At 29.7% G+C, this 20578-nt stretch overlaps 2 protein-coding genes across 2 annotated transcripts; one reads left to right on the top strand and one right to left on the bottom strand.

Annotated features, from left to right (window-relative positions):
- The first annotated feature begins 1649 nt into the window (after positions 1–1649).
- On the top strand, positions 1650–4756 carry LOC102594633 (xyloglucan endotransglucosylase/hydrolase protein A-like). Its single transcript, XM_006343445.2, has 4 exons — positions 1650–2010; positions 2654–2754; positions 3398–3591; positions 4315–4756. The coding sequence occupies exons 1-4, from the start codon at positions 1827–1829 to the stop codon at positions 4724–4726; spliced, it is 891 nt and encodes a 296-aa protein (XP_006343507.2). The 5' UTR covers positions 1650–1826; the 3' UTR covers positions 4727–4756.
- Positions 4757–6675: 1919 nt separating this feature from the next.
- Positions 6676–13844, bottom strand: LOC102588857 (heparan-alpha-glucosaminide N-acetyltransferase). Its single transcript, XM_006343434.2, has 14 exons — positions 13628–13844; positions 13082–13543; positions 11747–11884; positions 11372–11453; positions 11163–11239; positions 10951–11057; positions 9074–9191; positions 8804–8920; positions 8614–8705; positions 8410–8476; positions 8236–8314; positions 8027–8118; positions 7233–7376; positions 6676–7147 (listed from the first exon to the last, which is right to left on the bottom strand). Exons 2-14 carry the CDS (start codon positions 13388–13390, stop codon positions 7115–7117), a joined length of 1455 nt encoding a protein of 484 aa, XP_006343496.1. The 5' UTR covers positions 13391–13543; positions 13628–13844; the 3' UTR covers positions 6676–7114.
- Positions 13845–20578: the final 6734 nt, after the last annotated feature.

Genomic DNA, 20578 nt, shown 5'->3' with positions numbered 1-20578 from the left:
AAAATTTGGCCAGAATTTGGTCAGAAATTTAAAAAGTCTATAATATCTTTTTTATTTTAAAATAAAATGATCTTTTTCCATATTTTAATTAAAAGATATTAAAGTTAAAAAGATAAAAATGTTCAAATAGATAAAATACCATTCTGACCAAATTTTCTGGCCAAAAGGATTTTTCCTATAAAATATTACTCCCTCCATTCCATATTAATTTAATTTTTGAGGTGTTTCACACCCTTTAAGAAAAGTAGATTAAGACATAAATTGAACATAGTTTTCCATTTTTACCCTTATTAATTATTGTCAAATTAATGATTAAAATAACTAAATATTAATTAATCATTAATTCCAATACTAACTAATGAAGGGTAAAATTGAAAGAATACTCTAAAAGTAGTATTGAAAACTGAACAATGAAGTTAATTTGAAAAATGGAAAATGCCTCAAAAATTAACTTAAAACCTAATAACTCAAAATTTATACTTCCCTCCATTCCATATTAATTTAATTTTTGAGGTGTTTCACACTCTTTAAGAAAAGTAGATTAAGACATAAATTGAACATAGTTTTCTATTTTTACCCTTATTAATTATTATCAAATTTATGATTAAAATAACTAAATATTAATTAATCACTAATTCTAATACTAATTAATGAAGGGTAAAATTGGAAGAACACTCTAAAGTAATCTTGAAAACTGAACAATTAAGTTAATTTAAAAAATAAAAAAATATCTCAAAAATTAAATTAATATGAAATGGAGATAGTATGATTTAAATTTTGTGTAATAACATGTGCACGTGAGTGCAATGCTAGTCATTGACCATTGGAGACTTTCGAGATACAATTAATTACATTATCAATTCATCATTAATTATGCCTCTTGAATCCTGTGACTATAATTAATTTTTATAATTGTGATGTTGGGTCGGTTTAAATGTATTTCGACTAATTTTATAAGTTAATTTTCATTTTTAAAAAATTGTTGTGCGTGATTTATTTTGTTTTTTTTATCTCTTATAGTATTTGTATTTGAGATCTCAGATGATACCTTGAGTGCCACTTTTAAATTTATATGCTATTAAGTGATGTTCTTACTGGGTATACCAAATACTTGTTGTTTGGTGCGGTGAATAAAAATAATAACTCTGTGATAAGAAATAAAATAAATTTATTTTGTATTTGATCAGAGGTATTAATTAATTAATCTCAAAATTATCTATCGCGTCATTTATATTAAAATAATGAAATTTGTTATTAACGTATACGACATCCAAATTCATGAGGTCGAGATAATTTTGTCTATCCTATACTCATGGGCGGAACCATCATAGGTGAAGGATGGTTTCGTGCATATCCTTCATTGAAAAATTCTGTGATGTATAGAGGTTAAAATGTAACTATTATAAATATATTTAATTTTGCACTTCTTTACATAACTGGAAAAAAAAAATTGCTCACTCTTCATCAAATTTCTGATTGTGCCATCGCATATACCCCACCACGGCTCCTTAAAATCACTTATTACGAAAGAATTAATTGGCCAGCTAGTTTTAGGACTGTCAAAGTTGCAGTAACTTCCACGTTAGAGTATCTATACTATATATAATGGCATAGAATTAGTACATTTTCTCATCCCAAACCAAAAAATAAATAAATTCTCTTAGTAGGATTCTATTCATTTTAAAGAATGCTCTTTATTAATTGAGTTTTCTCAGTCTTGATTTGAAAGTCGTAACAACATTTCAATTCGTATAATTTATAGCTAACGTTAGAGATTTTCTTTATACTCGATTTCTACTCATCAACTCGAAAATAATAGAAACATTATGGGCTTCAAATGGATGATGATGTTGGTGTTGTGTGTGTTAATAGGAGGATCAATGGGAGCTAAGCCCAATAAGCCAATTGATGTCCCATTTGGAAGAAATTATGAGCCTAGTTGGGCTTTTGATCACATCAAATATTTGAATGGTGGCTCTGAGATCCAGCTCTCCCTCGATAACCGCACCGGTAACATTTTATTTTTCATCAAATGTGTTTGGTACGATTGAAGTCATTAATCGTATTATTTGTTGTTCTTAATATTGATCTTTGCATTGCTTTCAGCATGACTAGTTTCTCTACTACTTTATTTGTTTTACATGCGTGATTTTTTTGGTTATGTTTTACTTGAATCGAAGGTCTGTCGGAAACAATCTCTCCGTCTTCACAAGGTAAGGGGTAAGGTTGTGTATACACTACCTTTAATGTTCCATTGGTTGTATTTGGTATGCTGGAAGTCATTAATCGTATTATTTATTGTTGTTAATCTTGATCTTTGCATTGTTTTCGGCATGACTTGTTCTCTACTACTTTATTTGTTTTACATACATAATTTCTTTTGTTATGTTTTACCTGAGTCGAGGGTCTATCGAAAACAATCTCTCCATCTTCACAAAGTAAAGGGTAAGGTTGCGTATAAACCACAACCTTTTTCGGACCGCGAGGTTATAGTGAGTATGTTGTTGTTGGTTATAGTTTCCGTAGAACAATCTTGACTTAACTTTGGATACTACTATTATTATTAACTTTAACATATACTTTTTTTTTCTTTCAAAAATTGTTACTTTTTATGTTAATGCTTCTGATTTTGAATTTGTGTTGGGGCATATAGGTACTGGCTTTCAGTCAAAAGGATCTTATCTATTTGGGCACTTTGCTATGCACATAAAGATGGTTGCTGGTGATTCTGCAGGCACAGTCACTGCTTTCTACGTAAGTCAATAACATATACTAATAGTTAATTCATTGTATTTCGATCTTAAATTAGTTGGAATCGACTATATAAACTATACAACATACATTTTGTTATAATGTAAAGGTATGATAGTCAGTGGTAAAGCTAGAATTTTTTATTTAGGGGTATCAAAAAATTATAACAATGTTGCTAGCTAGGATTGAACATGTATCAAGAAGCGTCAACACTAATATATATGTGACTATAAAAATAAAATTTGACCTATTTATACAATATAATTTCCTAGCGACACCCCTCGAGCAAATGTAGCTCCGCCCCCTGATGATAGTAAGTTAACATAGCTTCTAACAAAATAATAATCCGATACTACTTGCACAAAATTTTGTGTCACTGCCACGATCCACGAAAGACCATCGATTGGCTTCTTTGTAGGTTTTACGGCCAAAAAACTATATTTGAAACCGGATTCAAGCAAATCTAACTTTGTCTCATTACACTATATATAACAATAACAATAGTATATTCAATATAATTTCAAAATGTTGGGTCTGAGAAATATATATGTTAAAAACATATTACATAGGTACAAAAATTTCCGAATCTATAAAGTTAAAATCTAGAATTTATTCTGACGATGTGAATTACTTTGTGTGTATGCAGTTGTCTTCTCAAAATTCAGAACATGATGAAATAGACTTTGAGTTCTTGGGGAATAAAACAGGAGAACCATACATTTTACAAACAAATGTATACACGGGAGGGAAAGGTGACAAAGAGCAAAGGATTTACTTATGGTTTGATCCAACAAAAGATTATCACACTTACTCTGTCTTGTGGAATCTTTACCAAATTGTGTAAGTAATTTTTTATGATCATTTGATATCCGAAAATTGTTTAATTAATTCAGATTTGTGTTATATAGAGTCTATTTAGAATGAAACGATCTTTATTAAGGGATTTAACATTTCAAAGGTTGAACCTGTTCAAGTTTAAATGAATTGAATTATGATCGTTTATTAATTTAACATAATGGGTTGAACTTGAATTGACTCATCAAACATTGAGTCAAAATATAACCCAAACCCAAGTTTACAAACTCAAAATTTGAAGATTGAGAATTATATAAATCTAAAAAAATTAAGATAATAATTTAAGAAAATGTCAGAGTTTCATCTTTTTTTTTCCTCAAAAAGACAACATAAAAAAGGAGGTGAAGTTAGGTCAGGCTAGGAGGGTTAAGTTATGATCGTTATTTGAACTATTTTGATCCAAATAAACCTTAGGCATGTTAAATCATGACAATTTATTAGTTTGACTTGTTTTGACGTAGAAATAGCATTTACTAACTACTTTTTGGTTGTTTTAAAAAAAAACCAGCTATTATCTTAAAGTTTCATATACCACAAGTGAAATTTTAGATCATTATCTTGCTCTTAATTTCTCTTATGATTTTTGAAACCGTAAGACATTGACTATTTTTCAAATATAAGGATGAAAAAATGCATGATTATTTATAAGTTTTTTGTAATATATTTTAATCTATTCAAGTTTAATTCAATCCGTCTATTTAACATCAGGTTCTTTGTGGATGAGTATCCCATAAGAGTGTTCAAGAACAACAAGAACTTAGGTATCAAATTCCCATTTGACCAACCAATGAAGATATACTCAAGTCTATGGGAGGCAGATGATTGGGCAACAAGAGGTGGACTTGAAAAAATTGATTGGTCAAATGCACCCTTTGTTGCCTCATACAAAGGCTTTCACATTGATGGTTGTGAATCTTCTGTGAATGCCAAGTTTTGTGCCAATCAAGGCAAAAGTTGGTGGGATCAAAAGGAATTTCAAGATTTGGACACAACTCAATGGAGACTTTTGAGAAGAGTTAGGGATAAGTATACAATTTATAACTATTGTACTGATAAAAAGAGGTTCTCTACAATGCCAAAAGAGTGCAAGAGGAATAGAGATGTTCCAAGGAATTCATGAAACAAAAATTAACTTCGGATTTTTTAAAAATATTATTAAGCATGTGTCTGATTCTGTAAAAATTATGCATTTTAGAGGATTCGATACGAATATGATAATATTTTTTAAAAAATTGAGCATGAAGGGTGTAATATTGTGTGTAGCAAGTCTACTATAACATTTCAATAATAATAATAATAATAATTTATTTTTATTTATTCAAGAAGGAAAGTAGCACTATCATCTACTATTTATTTTTTTTAAAATTATTTGGTGTTTGGTACTTGTATTGAGGCTTCGATTGATTTGGATGTTTTATGTAAGGCCTATAATTAAACGCAAGTGTTACCTACCAAGTACCAATACCGTGATTTTTTCCATATTCAAGACTTGAACCCAAAACCTATGATTATGAATGAAGGATTCACTTGGAGGTGAATTTATAATTTAAATATAATGAGTTCACATTTTAAGATCGTTAGAGCTAACCAATTTACCCCATATTATTATTTAAAGTGGGAATAACAACCCCCTAACGGATAATATCTATTCAGTTAACTTGAAGAAAGTTAGTTCAGATTTTGTGATGTATTATTTAAAAATTAGTTTAAAATTTTAAACTACCTACCAGGGAGCACCTTTTTAAACCTTTTTTTTTGTTAAAGACTTGGGATTTAGTAAATGAATAAACTTCTACTTTCCTACTATTTCATCACTATATTAACTTTGAGATATTTATTGTTCAACTAATTTTGTCTTTACATAAATTGGTCGTGGTTGGTATTAATATGCACCTACTTTTCAACTTAGATTCTATATATAAATTAATAAGACTTATTTTTTATACATTATAGTGTAGTTTCGTGTTATGTAACTATTTGTTACATAAATTGGTGTGGATTGGTATTAATGTGCCTGTAATTTCGTGTTCTTTGACTTTTATTACTCTATATGGTATTTTTTATATTTCTATTTATCCTATTGTTTTGTTATAATTTTTATATGTTACTATCTATTTTTTCTTCTATTTTTGTTACTAGATCGTTTTTCTTTGAACCGAAGGTATATCAACAACAACCTCTCTACCCCTAAGACCATCTCCAACCCAACACCAAATCCTTATTTGGTGTAAAATTTGGTGTTTTGGAGCTCCAATCCAACACCAAATTTTACACCATTTTGGTGTGTGAATAATGTTGCACCAAATTTGGTGTAACACTATTCATCACACCAATTCACTTTATTGAATATTTTAATATTATTTCGTTATACAAAACTTTTAATTAAACATTATATAAATTGTATGTTTTAATTAAATCTCTTGTATATTTAATTATTTTTTGTGTAATATTTTTATAATATTAATTTTATATATAAAAGATAACTTTTTTTTATAAATTAACTTTTCTATATATGACTTTTTAAAAAAATTAAATTTATGTTAATTCTACTATAAATTATTATGGTATAAAATAATTTTATATTAAACGACTGTAAATGAAAATAATATGAATTGTATATGGTGAATATTTTAGAAAGAATTTGTTTTATGAAATAAGAAAATATACATGAAATAAGAAATAATAATATAATAACGAAGAGAAAAAAATATTCCTTTTTGGTGTAAAATGTAGTGCAGTGGGTTGGAGTTGATTTACACTTGGGTTGGAGATGCCCTAAGATAGGAATAAAATTTATGTATATTTTACCCTTTTGAAACCCCTCTTTGTGAAACTACACTGTGTATTTTGTTGTAATATTTATAAATTATAGTAGTGTTCAAAATGACATTACATTGGACTATACGTAGACATCAATTGAATTATATATAGAAATTTTAAAGTTAAATTATTTGTCACCTAAATTGGGACAGATGTTATTGCAAAATGTTGACGACCAATGAAACTACTAGTATACGTACGATGAATCTCTCGAATACTGAACTCCCCGCCTACAGGCCATATCGAACATGAATATAGAAAAGTAGATAAATGGAGGATTCATATAACCGACCTCAACTAGTCTGATATTAATACAGCAAGAAGTAGTGTGTGATGAAAGCCAATCTCACTGGACCTAAAAACTAACTACTGCAGTTTACCAAAGAGAAAATCTTCATTGTCCTGAGGTAATACCTCTGCTGCTTCTATGAGCAGATTTCTCATTCATAAAAACCGCGTTTCTGTCAATAGATCGACGAGCTAATAAAATATGACGTGTGTGTGTGTTTCGTGCACTCGCAAGCCAATTATACATATACATAAATTTACATATAGAGAGTGTCACGCGTAAGATGGAGAGATTTTTGCCTCGTACTAAGCTCGCTCTGAAGATTTCATTCCGCGAAAAAATTATCAAGCATTGGTGATAAATGCTTTAGCGCCTCAGCATGCCGGTTATTGCTCTCTGCTACTTCTTAGGTCCGACACCAATCATCGTGAGCTGCCAAAAATGGAATGTATAGTTAGAGGAAACTAATGAAAGATATCGAAATGGATAATGTGTAAGAGTCTAAGCATGTACTGACAATATTATTTTCAGGCCGCCTCCAGTAGAATCCCTGCAAAAGAACGGGCAGGATGTTGCACGATACAAGAATGTAAATCAGCAACGCGTTCGTTCCCATCCATTTCAGTATTGTGGTCCAGTGTCTATAGCCCCACACATCAACCTATAGAAAGAACAAAGCTTTTAGCTATGTAACAAAAGAATTGACTTATTTACCAACCCCTAGCATGGCTGCAGTTTTTGACAGCAACTAGCCTTGAAAAGGTAAACTACGACGAAAAAAAGATCAAACTGTCTCAAAATCATATTGCCATGGGAGGAACTAGGGTAGCAGAAGGGGTTCGTTGAAAAAGTACACTATATATACAAGGTCAAAATTATTTCTTATATATATATAGTGGATATTGAACCCTTCTTTATATTTTGAATCTCCTTAGTGGAAATCCTTGTTCGGCCACTAGACATAGCTACTTGTATATCTGAAGCTTTCCGACAAAGAAACTTCTTATATTAAATCTTGACTCGTTGACAATGGAGTTTTAAGAAGAAGAAAAAAACTTTTGATATGTAAAGCCAAATATATGCGAAATACCAAACTTATTCTTTAAATTATATTTTCCACCAAGTTTCAAGCATTGAACCAAGAAATCCTGAGGGTCAATAGCACAAGGTTCGAAACTAAGTTCTAGGAGAAGCAAGTCAAGATAAAATCAGATACCAAAATGGAACTCCGAAGCTTTGCCTTAGTAGACAGACCAAGCATGTTCAGATAATGTTCAAGGAAAGACTAAAAAGGGATGAATAGTGTCTAACCATCATATAGACTGCAGTGAAGAGAAAGCCAGCAGAGCCAGCAGTAATACACATATAACTGAAGGAGTACAAAACCTTGTTTGCGTGCATCCCTAAATGAAGTAAATAAAAAAGAGAAGTTAATACTCTGTATATTTGCTCTCTATGATAAAACAAAGCTCTAAGATGTATAGCATGAAAAGGAACAGAAATTTAAAAGAAAAGCTTACCGAGGCAATCACATGTTACACCCAACAGTACGAGACAAGAGGATGGTACCAACCATTGCTGAATTCTAACTTTATGATCCTGGAACACATTAGGATGCGGAGCAACAAAATAAGTGAGCTTCTCATCCAAGGGAAAAAAAGAATATACAAAACGAGAATGCAGAAAATGTTTACCTTGAAATGAACAATGATGTGTCCGTAATGCAAACCAACGAAGCAAGTTACAATAGCCATCAATGAGCTACAACAAAGTCAAATGAGCTTAATTGACAAATTCCAACCAAAGATAAGAGAGTAACAAAGGAAAGGGGCTTTATTTTGAGACACATTATAAGTTTCTGACAAATAACAAAAGATATTGAGGTATCAATAACAGACCTCAAAAGTCCTTCTGGGTCGAAAGGGGCTTGACACCATGATGGAGCATCTAGAGGAAGGGGACCGTTGTTAGGGGAGTTGACACTACATTCCTGTCAAGAAAACAATCAAAACGTTTGAATATCAAGGAATGCTGAAAATGGAAAGTAACAGAAAGAGAAACTTTGAAATACTAAGGGAGGAAGAATACTTTTGATCGTCCATAAATGGCTCTTTCATATAAGTGTTGAATACCCAATATTTTTCGGTCAATCATTCCAACAGCATTACATGCTGGTCCACTGTCTCCCCGTACACCACATTTCACCTTCAAAGGGAACATAGTCATGTTAACAAAACTCATCATTTCCTCATTCTCAAAAAAAAACAAAACTCATCATTTCCATTTGTAAAACGGGATGTCATCCCAGACCTTTCAAGGAAAACTTAAATAGACAACTAATTGCAGTGAACAACTTACTGTGAATATCTTTGCTTCTGAAGAAGATATGTCCATTGGCATCTGATATTCCCAGTCAGGAACATATAAACCGTAGAACAAAGAAAGGTATAAAGCAGTAACCATTATAGCCATGGCCCTGGAGAAACAAAAATGGAGGGAGAAAAAGGAAATATGATTAAACAGGAGAGTGAAGATTAAGCATTGTTTTCTTGTTTTTGAGAATAATGCAGATTAAGCATTCTAACATTAAAAAAATTGACAGAAGCATGAAGCTTTAGAAAAAGTTCAAAATGCACCACATTTGCAGCTATATAAGACAAAAACAAAAAAAAAAAAATCAGACAAATTGCAGTATCTTGTTCTTCCATGGATATCCCCCTACGAATATTCCGACATTAAATAATCCATGGTTCATCACTATCCGTTTGATTTCCCTTTTCAAGGGAACAAAATTACTAGTTTGCACCTCTATCTGATAATTAAAAACTTCCCATGAAGTTACTGGGTTCTAAATTAATATCTATACATAATGACTTTTTTTAAGACGAATACAAAGTTCGAACCAAAGCTAATGGGTTTTGCTGAACCTGTACCCACTACTCTACCTCCATCTCTGATTTGCAGTCTTAACACATTTGCCAATTGAAACAGATTTCTACCATAGATGCCATCCCAGAAGGGTAGGCTATTTAACATGCAGAATCATAAGATTACAAGTTCACCATTTATCCAGTGAGATTAACACATATATGTGATTTCTCGCACCCCACTGTTCCCCTTACCAAGACACTCATTGAACATGCTAATGGAGCTCCTTCGTATTTCAAGATTCCATTGCCATGCCTGAGAAAACTCTCATATTTTTCTCACCCTCAGGATGCTGACACATGAGATATCCGAAGCACTAGTGACAGTGAAGATTCAATAACTGAAGGAGTTACCTTCTGATGTCGAGACTAGGAGTTACTGCAGCTATCAGCAGTCAGCACAGACCATTTAAAGGAATTTCAGGATGGCACTGTTTCCACATACAAGAAACCTAGCTCTCTCTCACCATCACGCATACACACTCGCATCGAGCAGAGCAATCTTTACATAGACTCAGCTTTTGGCATCCTTGACCCTATTACTTTACAGACTCACTCTATTTATCACTACAATAAGCTAAAAGGTGTCATTGTCCATATTTTTTATGTATCATCTCCAATCCTGATGGTACACCATGAGGACTAGGTACTTACCACCCTATGGGCAGGGCATATTGTTTAAAAGATCATGTTGTTAAAATTCCTACACCTTATTTGAACAGAATACACACATTAGTTTTTTGATCGTTGAAAATAACCACATATTAGTATTGTCTAGCCATTTGGAATCAAACCTTCTCCATATCACGCCAACATTTTGCAATATAGTTACTTTAATACTCCCTCTGTCCCAATTTATGCGACTTACTTTCCTTTTTAGTCAGTCCCAAAAAGAATGACACATTTCTATATTAAGTAACAATTTAACTTTAAAATGTCTATTTTACCCTTAATGAAATGATTTACAGCTACACAAATTTCTATCATTCATTTAGGACCACAAGTTTTAAAAGTCTTCCTTTCTTTCTTAAACTCCATGCCGAGTCAAACTACTACCTCACATAAAATGGGACGGAGGGAGTACTAGACTACAAAACATTTCAGACTGAGGACCATCTTTTGAACACAACCAAAGTTTCAATTTCAAATCAAGCTGATCTTGTACTAATTTAAATTTTTGTCAATAATATGTTATGCTCAAGGTAAGCAAAACATATTGATGAAAGAAGTTAGTAACGATTACCGCTAAGTGACGAATAGTTTAAATAATCTTTATTGGAACGAATGGTCAAAAGACTCGGAACTCACCATTGTTGATGGTATCTCTTCAACAAAGATTGTCCTGAATTGACTTTATTATCACCCTTGAGCCAGATTTCACACATTGCTGCCAACAAAAATGATATTGCAATTCTCTGGGGAAGAAAAAGAAAAAAAAAGTTAAAAAGAAATATCCACTTGAACAACAAGAGAAATACACAACATAATATAAAACACAAAAGAATATGGTGGCTTCATACTTGCAATATACCCATCCATCTGATTCTCTCAATGTCCACACCATAAGTTAGATTTTTGACACCATGAAAATAGCCTCCTGTTTAGAGAGGGAGAAAGCACGTAAGTGTCATACTTGCCAATAGATCAATCTAATATTTTGCCACTGCATGAAAAACTAATAAACAGCTGTTGCAAGGTAAAGTTAGACAGATGACTAAAAGAAGAGCACCTTGAAGAAAGAGTCCAAGGATGAGAAGCTTAAGCGCGCGGTGAATTGCTTTTCCAGTCGCAGTCAGTCTGCAGGGCATGTTCTGTATAACCCAAAAGAATTTCTATAAGCACAAGAAGCAAAAACATCTGAAACTTCAATACAATGGCTTACAAAAACAGCTCAACCAATATAAAATCATGAAAGTGTCCTTCATATCTTGATTCACAGCTTGATACAAATTGCATAGATACTAGAGATAAAATTTGCTATAAAACCAATATCTATATTGGTTTCAAAAAGAGAAAGCTCTCTGCCCCCAAGACAACTGCAAATAAACAAATCCAGCAACAAAACATAGTTAAATAATCTGAAATTTGTTTAAAGCATATTTACCTTGTACGCAAGTGCAAGCGACACTCCAACAATGAAGAGGAAAAATGGCATGACAAAATCTGCCAGGGTTATACCATCCCATGGTGAATGATTGATAGCAGGATAAATTCCACCAGCGTATTCCACGAATATCATTAACTGCAGAAAGTGTACCAGAACCAAGAGAGAATAAGATGATACATTTTAAGGAAAAGAACCAAATTGCTCATTCAGGTTTGAATTAGTTTCACATAAACAACAAACAGGCAATCTTACTCCCTAGTCCCTCCTTCACATGCGCACAAAGAAGAACTACTGTCATATTTCCCTTTTTGTAATAAATAAATTCTACATGATAAGACATTTTTAAACCTACATAAGAATAGCATCCTTGTCTGGTAAGCCTTGTTCAGTTCCATCTCCTTTAATCCCATTTTCTCATCCATATCTTGTATCCCCGAAATGGTACATTGTCCTCGTTTCCCCACAACTATTTGGCACCAAAACAGGATGATTCGATTGAAACATAAGGCCTTTTTCTTGAAGCCATTTAGGCTTGAACCATCACAATGTCATCAGTTTTTGTATAATATTTGCATATACTTTACAAGATGAAATGAGGTATGTGGAGCGTGTTTCTCAGATTAAAATTATGCTTAAAAGTGAAAACATCCTTAAGCCTTAATCACCACCCAAGTCCCTGTCTTTTCTTTCAACTACAGTTCATATTTTTACAAGTCAAAACAACTTAATACACAAGTCAAAGAATAATGAGCCAGTTGTAACTTGTAAATCGTATCTATGTAGTAGTTGTTCTCTTGGAACAATCAACATTAACAAATGACAAATTTGGAGGAAAAAAGCTGTGAACTTTACTGAAATGCAAAGAATTCTGACACAAGAAAACGCCAAAGGAAAGAAATGGAAAACAGAGAAGAGTCAAAAACATCGCCACCAAACAACAAAATAGCGAGAATATGGAATTCCACAGAGATAGAAAAAGACAACAATATGTCCATTGAATCTTCATCTAAGACTGAATGCCAAAATTAGTTCTCTGAAGCTGGTAATATGGACTTGGACTTTAACAAAAAATTCAACATTTTTGTTAAAAACAGAACAGATGAGAAATTACCCAAAAGAAAGAAACTAAAAATAGACAAGACACAAAAACAAGAAAATTTTCAGGATCAGCAAATCCACAGAGACAATTAATTATATTCACATTGAATGAACAAACATCCTAGTGTAATCACACAAGTAGATCTTAACACTACCTTAGTATAGACAAGTGATGATAGAAAGGAGAATAAACATTGAATCATTCAACTAAAACTGAATCATATGAGAAATTACCGCAACAGTGATCCCTCGAAAAATGTCAAGAGAAAGAAGACGAGCACTCCCTCCACTCTTAGACTTACGAAAATGAGGTCCACCATGATCACCACTAGATTTAGGCAATGTAGACAAAGGAGATGTCGGTGATTTCTGAAAAGACAACTCTAAATCATTATTATTACTTGTTGCATCACTTGTAATAACCTCAATCCTAGGAGATAAAGATAAATTCTTCCCTTCTCCTTCAACTATAACATCCCCTTGTTGTGGATCCCATCTTAATCTTGCATCTTTCTTCTCTCTAATTAGTTGATAAGATCCCATTTTTCTCTCCTCTACGACAAATCCTAATTTTGATTTACACCATTCAACCCCCAAATCAACCAACACCCTTTTCACTAAAACTTGCAAAGATTCTATCTTTTAATACTCCAGATTTGATTCTTGCAACAACAAAATCTTCACCCTTAATTGCCACTGCAAAACAAGAATACATCAAATTTTTAGTCTTTAATTTCTATCCAATAACATAATGGGTATCTGAAAACAAGAAAAACTCACCCCACCAACAAATTTTTTTGCAAGAACCAGCACCAGAGGGGACAATAATGTACCAAACTATATTTTCTCCACCCTTTGTTTTACACAATAATCAAAAAATGGTAGAGGGTACACAAATGTTTAATTGTTTTTATGTGTATACACATATACATATAGAGATATATATAGATATAGATATAGATATAGAGAGAGATAGGGAGGGAGTGGATGATATGTAGAGAGTGGTGTATGTGCTTAAATACAACTCTTCCACTTGCTATAAAACATCTTTTTTATTTACTACTAATATTAGTTCAGTTACGAGTTTAAGTTATATATATTATCAAGTCATATAAGAATAAAATTAATAGATCGAGTGTGGATAAATTAAGTAAAGTTTATCCGTATTAGATGTATAGAAAAAGAAATCAATAATTATTATTGTAATATTAATTAATTGTTATAAGAAAAAGATTAAATCTTGTGTGCGTAAAAGATTTTTTACTGTTTAAATTTTAAAACGAAAAATTATTCAGAAATCCAATCAAATATATAAGCAAAATGCTTTTTAAGAAAATTATGAATATACTGCTCCTAAGTTTTATGCACCTTTATAGCAGGAAATTTTTATATTATTAGTTTTTCCTAAAATATGATATTTGTAATCTTCAAAATAAAATAAATTACTTACTATAATAAATAAAAGATAATTTAATAATATTGATGATGTAAATAATTAAAACTCTTTCCTAATATAGCTTTAAAATATCATAATTGTACTTTGACTTTTAAGTTACTACTATATTATACTAGTCAATAGTATAATTACAAATTTATAACACTATATTTGGAGTATAAATATTAAAGTCGATTCAAGATTTTAATTTATAAGTTTAAATTTTAAGATTTTTGTATTGACTATATTGTACTTTTATTTAAAATTATAATATATATCTATAATTTATTATAATTTTATTAAATTTTTATTTCGCATTGAAAATACTGAATTCGCCTGAAAATAATAATACACTATAGCTTCGTCGACTCAATAATAAAAATAGAGCATCTATGAATGGCATCCAAGGAAAGCATTGATATTTGATACTAATATGCTCCTGTTTTACGTCTACTTGACATTTGCAGACAAAAGATTTTCACATGTGTTGGAATTTGGAACAATTTTTTGAAATCATCATTCAAAATATGTGATCATACTCTGTATTGGTAACTCATATAAAAATTGTAATGCAATTAATTAATGTTTAATGTTTTTTATCCTGATAATTATGTTCGTGTGAACGTGTTCATATTATTAATTTTTTCTTAAATGATAAATAATTTTTATAATACAGATATAACAGAGTCAATAGAAAACTAGATTCAGATCCTTCATAACTTATTCAACATGAAAAATAATTGACGGAGTATTAAAATTTCTTTACTCATTCTCAAGATCTCAACCCTCTTTAACACTCTCTTGATGACATTAGGCAGAACTACCTTATTTGGATGTATTGATCCTATCTTATTTGAACTTAACAATTATTTGTACATATGACAAAATAATATTTTCACTAAGAAAATTCAATACTTGTTATATATATGAGCGGAGACATGATGATAATTACGAGGCAAATAATTTTAGTCCAAACCTTATATGTGCATTTAAAAAAATAATTTAACATATCAAAATATAAAAAATTATAATTCAAAACTCATACATTAAAAATCATATATCGTTGATTATATATATACATATAATGTGATTTAATGGTGGATGTTCGATAAACCTTTTTTTACTCGTCCGTAGTAAATCAGAAGCTTGATACAGATTCGATCAAATTCAATAACTTTTGCTCAAATCATATATTTTTATCAAAAAAATCATTAAATATGTATTAAAAAAATAATCTTAAAACTGAATTATTATTACTCAAAATTATCATTCTAAAATTCAAAATTTCTAAAATTACAATTCTTACTCCGCTTCTGTATAGTTTCATCCCTACTTGTTACAATAATATGTTCATCTATCTTTCTTGGTAAAAATTTTTTTTTTTTCATTTTTTTTTTTTTTTAGTTTGGTGTGAATTTGGTGAATGTAGGAAGGAAAGGGAATGGTGTTGGGTGGGCGGTGGAGTGGGTCCGGGAATAAAAGGGTGTTGTTTGCTTCAAAATTGGGAGAATAAATCAAACAACATAACGCGTCCTTGTGCTTATTTTTCTTTCAGATCGCTACGCAAACTCTCTTACATACTCTTCCGGCGGCTCAACCAACAGCTTAATTTCAACTCTATGACACGTATTGTCTATTTTAAATTTAGATTAATTGTTTGGATTAGAGTTATGGCTTGAATTGCTTATATCTTTGAGATCGTTTGGATCACATATTAAATTAATTTGATATGCACATCATTTTCAAAAGCTTGTCAACACAAAAATCTATCAATCTTACTTGATCGTCTGGACATCACGAAAATGAAAAATTAATCTCCATATTTTTTGTATGTGATCTAACTATACCATGAGAAAATAATTTTTTCATGGTCAATTGTAATTTGCATAAAAAAAAATTATCATACAAATATCTCGACGTAAGTAATTTGCCCAGTATAATTTATTATGTGTATTAAAAATAACAATTGTGAATTTCCTTATCAATATAAAGAAAATAACTAAAGGAATTTTTGTTTTGGGCGTGTATATATATACATGTGTGTGGAAAAATTCAAAGATTTAAGAAATAACTCATAATTTCAATAGTAAGATGAATTTAATGGTAAAAAATCTTAAGGGAAATAGAAGAAAATGTCATAAAATAAATTTACATATAAATATAAAAAAAATTATAAAATTAATTGGAGTTGACCAAAATAAGATTGTAGATGTATTGAATTATTTGATTAGGCCGGCAAAGCCATATGCTTCAACAGTAGTGGCAGTAGTGTTTTATCAGCCATGGAGCATGACTCTTTTTATTATGTTGTATATGCATGACTTAGGCTTTGCCTAAATATTAAAATACGTCAAGGGACGCTTTACATAAAACGAGTTATTAATATGTGTCATCCATAAGGATCGTGATAAAATAATAAATACTTAGATATTTTAAATATTTTATGTATAAGTTGTGTATTGTTGGCGTATAACACACTTCTTAAGAAAAATATTTAAGGAAAAAAATTAAAAGTTACTTTTCATTATTATCTTTTTGATTATTCTTCTGAAAAATATAAAATAGTAAGAACTTTATTAACAAGGGGAATAAATATGAGAAAATGTCTCAACAATTCTTTTGAACTTTGAAGAATTCATTTATTTTGAATTGTAAAATAAAGTTTCAACAATTCTCTTAATATGGACGAGAGGGAGATAAAGAAGTTTCAAATATAAGTATTATGTCATTCTTGATTAGAAGTTTCATATATATATTCTAATAATGGGTTGCATCGATAAGTATTGTGATGATGTGATAAGCGTTTCGTCATTCTTAATCAAAAGTTTTAAAATCAAATTTTCAGTACAAAGTATTCTTATTATAAAGTGATCTACCATGTGATAAAGGAATTTTTCGATGCAAATCTAAATTTAATTTAGTTTCAAATTAATCAAATACTAAATAAGAAAAACAAGAAGCTATTGATAGATATATTCTCTAATATATTTTATTAGATCAAACTATTGATTGTGAATCATATTCCACACAAAGCATACTTTTTTAGTTACTAAGGTCTAAAAGCATGCCTATTTTCCACACAAAAACTAATTCTAAGTTCTCGTTGTCTTAACTTTTACTTTATTGCATTCAAATCACTAAACAATCATTAGTAACAAAACAATCACCCACCATTACCTAAATATTACAAGGAAATCACAATATGGTGTTTTATAATTAAAAAGTTACTCAAACTTAATGGTTGAGTTAAAAAAGCGGAAATTATTCATCTCAATCTTTTTCGCTAAAAAAATCACATTATAATAGATGTTGAATTTCTCGATGAATATCTTATCTCATCACTACTCAAACTCATATATCAATGAAAGATCATTATCGCTCAGTATACTGGACATACATTAATAATTTTGGAATATAAATTACTATTGTAGTATCCCTTGTTTGATTACTAAGTTTGAAATAAATTATATTAGTAATAGTAATTAGTATCAGGATACATTATCTCTGTCATAGGGTGAAACAATAGTATCAGAATTAGTTATTCCAATATTAAAACAACAAAAATGACAAAAATACTTCTAAGGTTCCTCAAACCTTTTTTCTATTAAATAAGATGGAAGAATTTTTTGTAAACAAACAACTTATTCTTAGATATTATGCAATGCACATTGTTTTTAATATAACTAACCAAACAACTAATAAAAATAATATTTAAATAAATAATTTCAGCATAACTTATCTTTCAAACCAAACAACCCTAAATAATGATATTTAAGGAACTAGCTATGGTGGACGAAGGTATTCATTCGAACCCTTTCACCGTAAAAACACATTATATACAACAAGATCGAATTTTTTTAATATATACATAAAATAAAAGTTAATTCTCTTAGTTATTGTGATTTCAAACACATGTGGTCTTAGCTAGTAGTAATGGTGTACCATGAACTCATATATAGTTTTATATTATATGATTTGCCTAAATATTGAATACATAAGGGTCAATTAAGAAGTAGTACTATATGTTAGGTTAGGTCAATTAGTGATGACCTATTCCATATATATAAACATTTAATGCTTATAGATTTGACAATTTCATTGGTTAGAGAGGTGTGACCACGTTGACAAAGTTTAATTTTTTAGGGTGTTGAATATTATCTCATTACAAATAGGTCATAAATATATTTTTATATATGATGATTAGCAAACGCGGAAATAAAAAGATTTTCCTATGGAATTTGAGGCCTCTTAAGACTTTTTTGATATTATGAGTTAGAATTATAATTTGTTTGACTTGGTAATTTCTTTTCCAAATATCATGTAAACAACAAGTGAGGATGTTTCTTTATGTCTTGTTTATATAACATAATTTTTTATTGTATATGAAAAAAAGAAAAAGATTTTCAGAATTCTGTAATTATAAAATAAAAGTTAAAATTTATAATTATTATTTTATAAGTAATCTGTTTGTGTCACTTTTTATATTAAAATACAAACGTCTCATTGAGTTACAATATGGTTCTATATTAACACTTTAACATGTCTATAAAATGATAGCCGATAAATTGAATCGATAAACTTTAAAATTGAATCGATCGATACGCAATTACACAACCTAAGTGCCTCCGGGGTAAAATGTTCTTTCATTTCTCGTTATGTAACATAGTTTTTGATTGAATATGAAGTAAATGAAAAAAAAGAAATATAAATTTGAAGCTTGTAATATCAAATACGTGATGAAATTTTTTTGTAACTATAAAAGCATATCAGTAAAATAAAATAAAATTTTAATTTAGAATTATCTTATAAGTTATCTGATTATGTCATTATTTATATTAAAATGCAAACACCTTAATTTTCTTTTAAAAATAAGAAAAAGAATCAAAGTTAAACGTACTTCCTTCTTTTAATATTGGCTCAACTTTTAGCCGTCTAGTGACATATACGGTATGTGATATACCAAGTAGGATTTTTTTTCTTGTCATTTTCTCTTTTTTATTTTTATTTTTATTATATATGTATATATATAGTTACTTTTTGCCTATATATCCCTTTTTCTTAATGGTTTTTATTTGTATTTTCTACAACTTCTTTTCTTTTCCTCTTTTTTTTTTTAAATTAATGAAAGTTTTGTTTTTATAATTTTGAGTAAGTTGTTAAATTTTAAATGGTTGTCGGTTATTAATTGGATAGAAAAAATTATTTAAAATAAAAAATTATGAGTAGGTAAATTTGTACTTGAGGTTTAATTTAATGATTTTATTGGTGTGGATTAAATGTTCAACCCAACCATGGTTTAAATGTAATTCCTTTAATTTTATTAGTAACGTACTTACATTTAACAGCTCCATTAATACTTCTAATTATTCACTAATTAAGTTGATTAAGAAGCCATCTATTAATTTTTATCCAAATGACCCTTGAGTTGCTTGTAAGGTTACCGTCATTGCCATTTTCATGTAATTTTAAGAATTTAAGTTTCAATCACTTTAACTTTTATTTTATTGTATCAAAATTATTCAACTATCTTTGTTTTATCTAAATAATTACAAAATAAAATAAAATAATCACTAATTAAATAATGTTCTCACTCAAATTTAGAGGTGGAGCTAAAGGTTTGGAAGGGGATTCATACTTAAAATTAAGTCACATTGTATCGTATGAAGTAAATAATAATAATAATAATAATAATAATAATAATATTGAATTTTCTTGTTGAATATCTTGTTCCCATTGCTATTCAAATCCATATAGTCAATAATAGTGACATTTAGGGACGAAAAAGATTCAACCAAACTCTTTTGGTGGAGAGTTAATAATAATAATAATAATAAAAATATATATTCAATTTTTTTTAGTGTGGTCGTTATGATAGTGCACCACGACTCATGGTTTATATAGCATGAAATAAGAATAATAATTTTACAATAAAATATAAAATTATTTTATCTTTCATTTGTTTGTAAATATGAATGTCATAAAATTAAATTAGCTCACTGATCTGCTGAAATAACGAAATTAACTTTCTTGTATAAAAAATAAAATAATTAATCTTATCAAATATTTTTATCCATCACATTCCGATTTATTTATTTCCGCGTATATACGACCCTTATAACTAGAGACGGCTTATTCCATATAAGATTAATGTTTTGACAATTTCATTGGTTAGAAAGGTATGAGCACGTTGAATAAGTTTCTGTCTTTTATGGTTTAAATATCTTCTCATTTCAAATAGGTCATAAATATATCATAAAGTATTTGAATTGGCTTAAATTATTCAAACCTACTTTTAA

This window comes from Solanum tuberosum, unplaced genomic scaffold, assembly GCF_000226075.1.
Source record: "Solanum tuberosum cultivar DM 1-3 516 R44 unplaced genomic scaffold, SolTub_3.0 scf00046, whole genome shotgun sequence".
Taxonomy (NCBI): domain Eukaryota; kingdom Viridiplantae; phylum Streptophyta; class Magnoliopsida; order Solanales; family Solanaceae; genus Solanum; species Solanum tuberosum.
This window is presented reverse-complemented; position numbering and strand designations above follow the sequence as displayed.

Excerpts from the sequence above, each read along its gene's own strand:
- LOC102594633 (XM_006343445.2), top strand. The coding sequence starts at position 1,827 with ATGGGCTTCAAATGGATGATGATGTTGGTGTTGTGTGTGTTAATAGGA. Across the intron at positions 2,011-2,653 it reads CTCCCTCGATAACCGCACCG|GTACTGGCTTTCAGTCAAAA; the intron begins GTAACATTTTAT and ends TGGGGCATATAG. Across the intron at positions 2,755-3,397 it reads GCACAGTCACTGCTTTCTAC|TTGTCTTCTCAAAATTCAGA; the intron begins GTAAGTCAATAA and ends GTGTGTATGCAG.
- LOC102588857 (XM_006343434.2), bottom strand. The coding sequence starts at position 13,390 with ATGGGATCTTATCAACTAATTAGAGAGAAGAAAGATGCAAGATTAAGA. Across the intron at positions 8,921-9,073 it reads CAGAAGCAAAGATATTCACA|GTGAAATGTGGTGTACGGGG; the intron begins GTAAGTTGTTCA and ends TTCCCTTTGAAG. Across the intron at positions 8,706-8,803 it reads CCATTTATGGACGATCAAAA|GAATGTAGTGTCAACTCCCC; the intron begins GTATTCTTCCTC and ends TTTTCTTGACAG.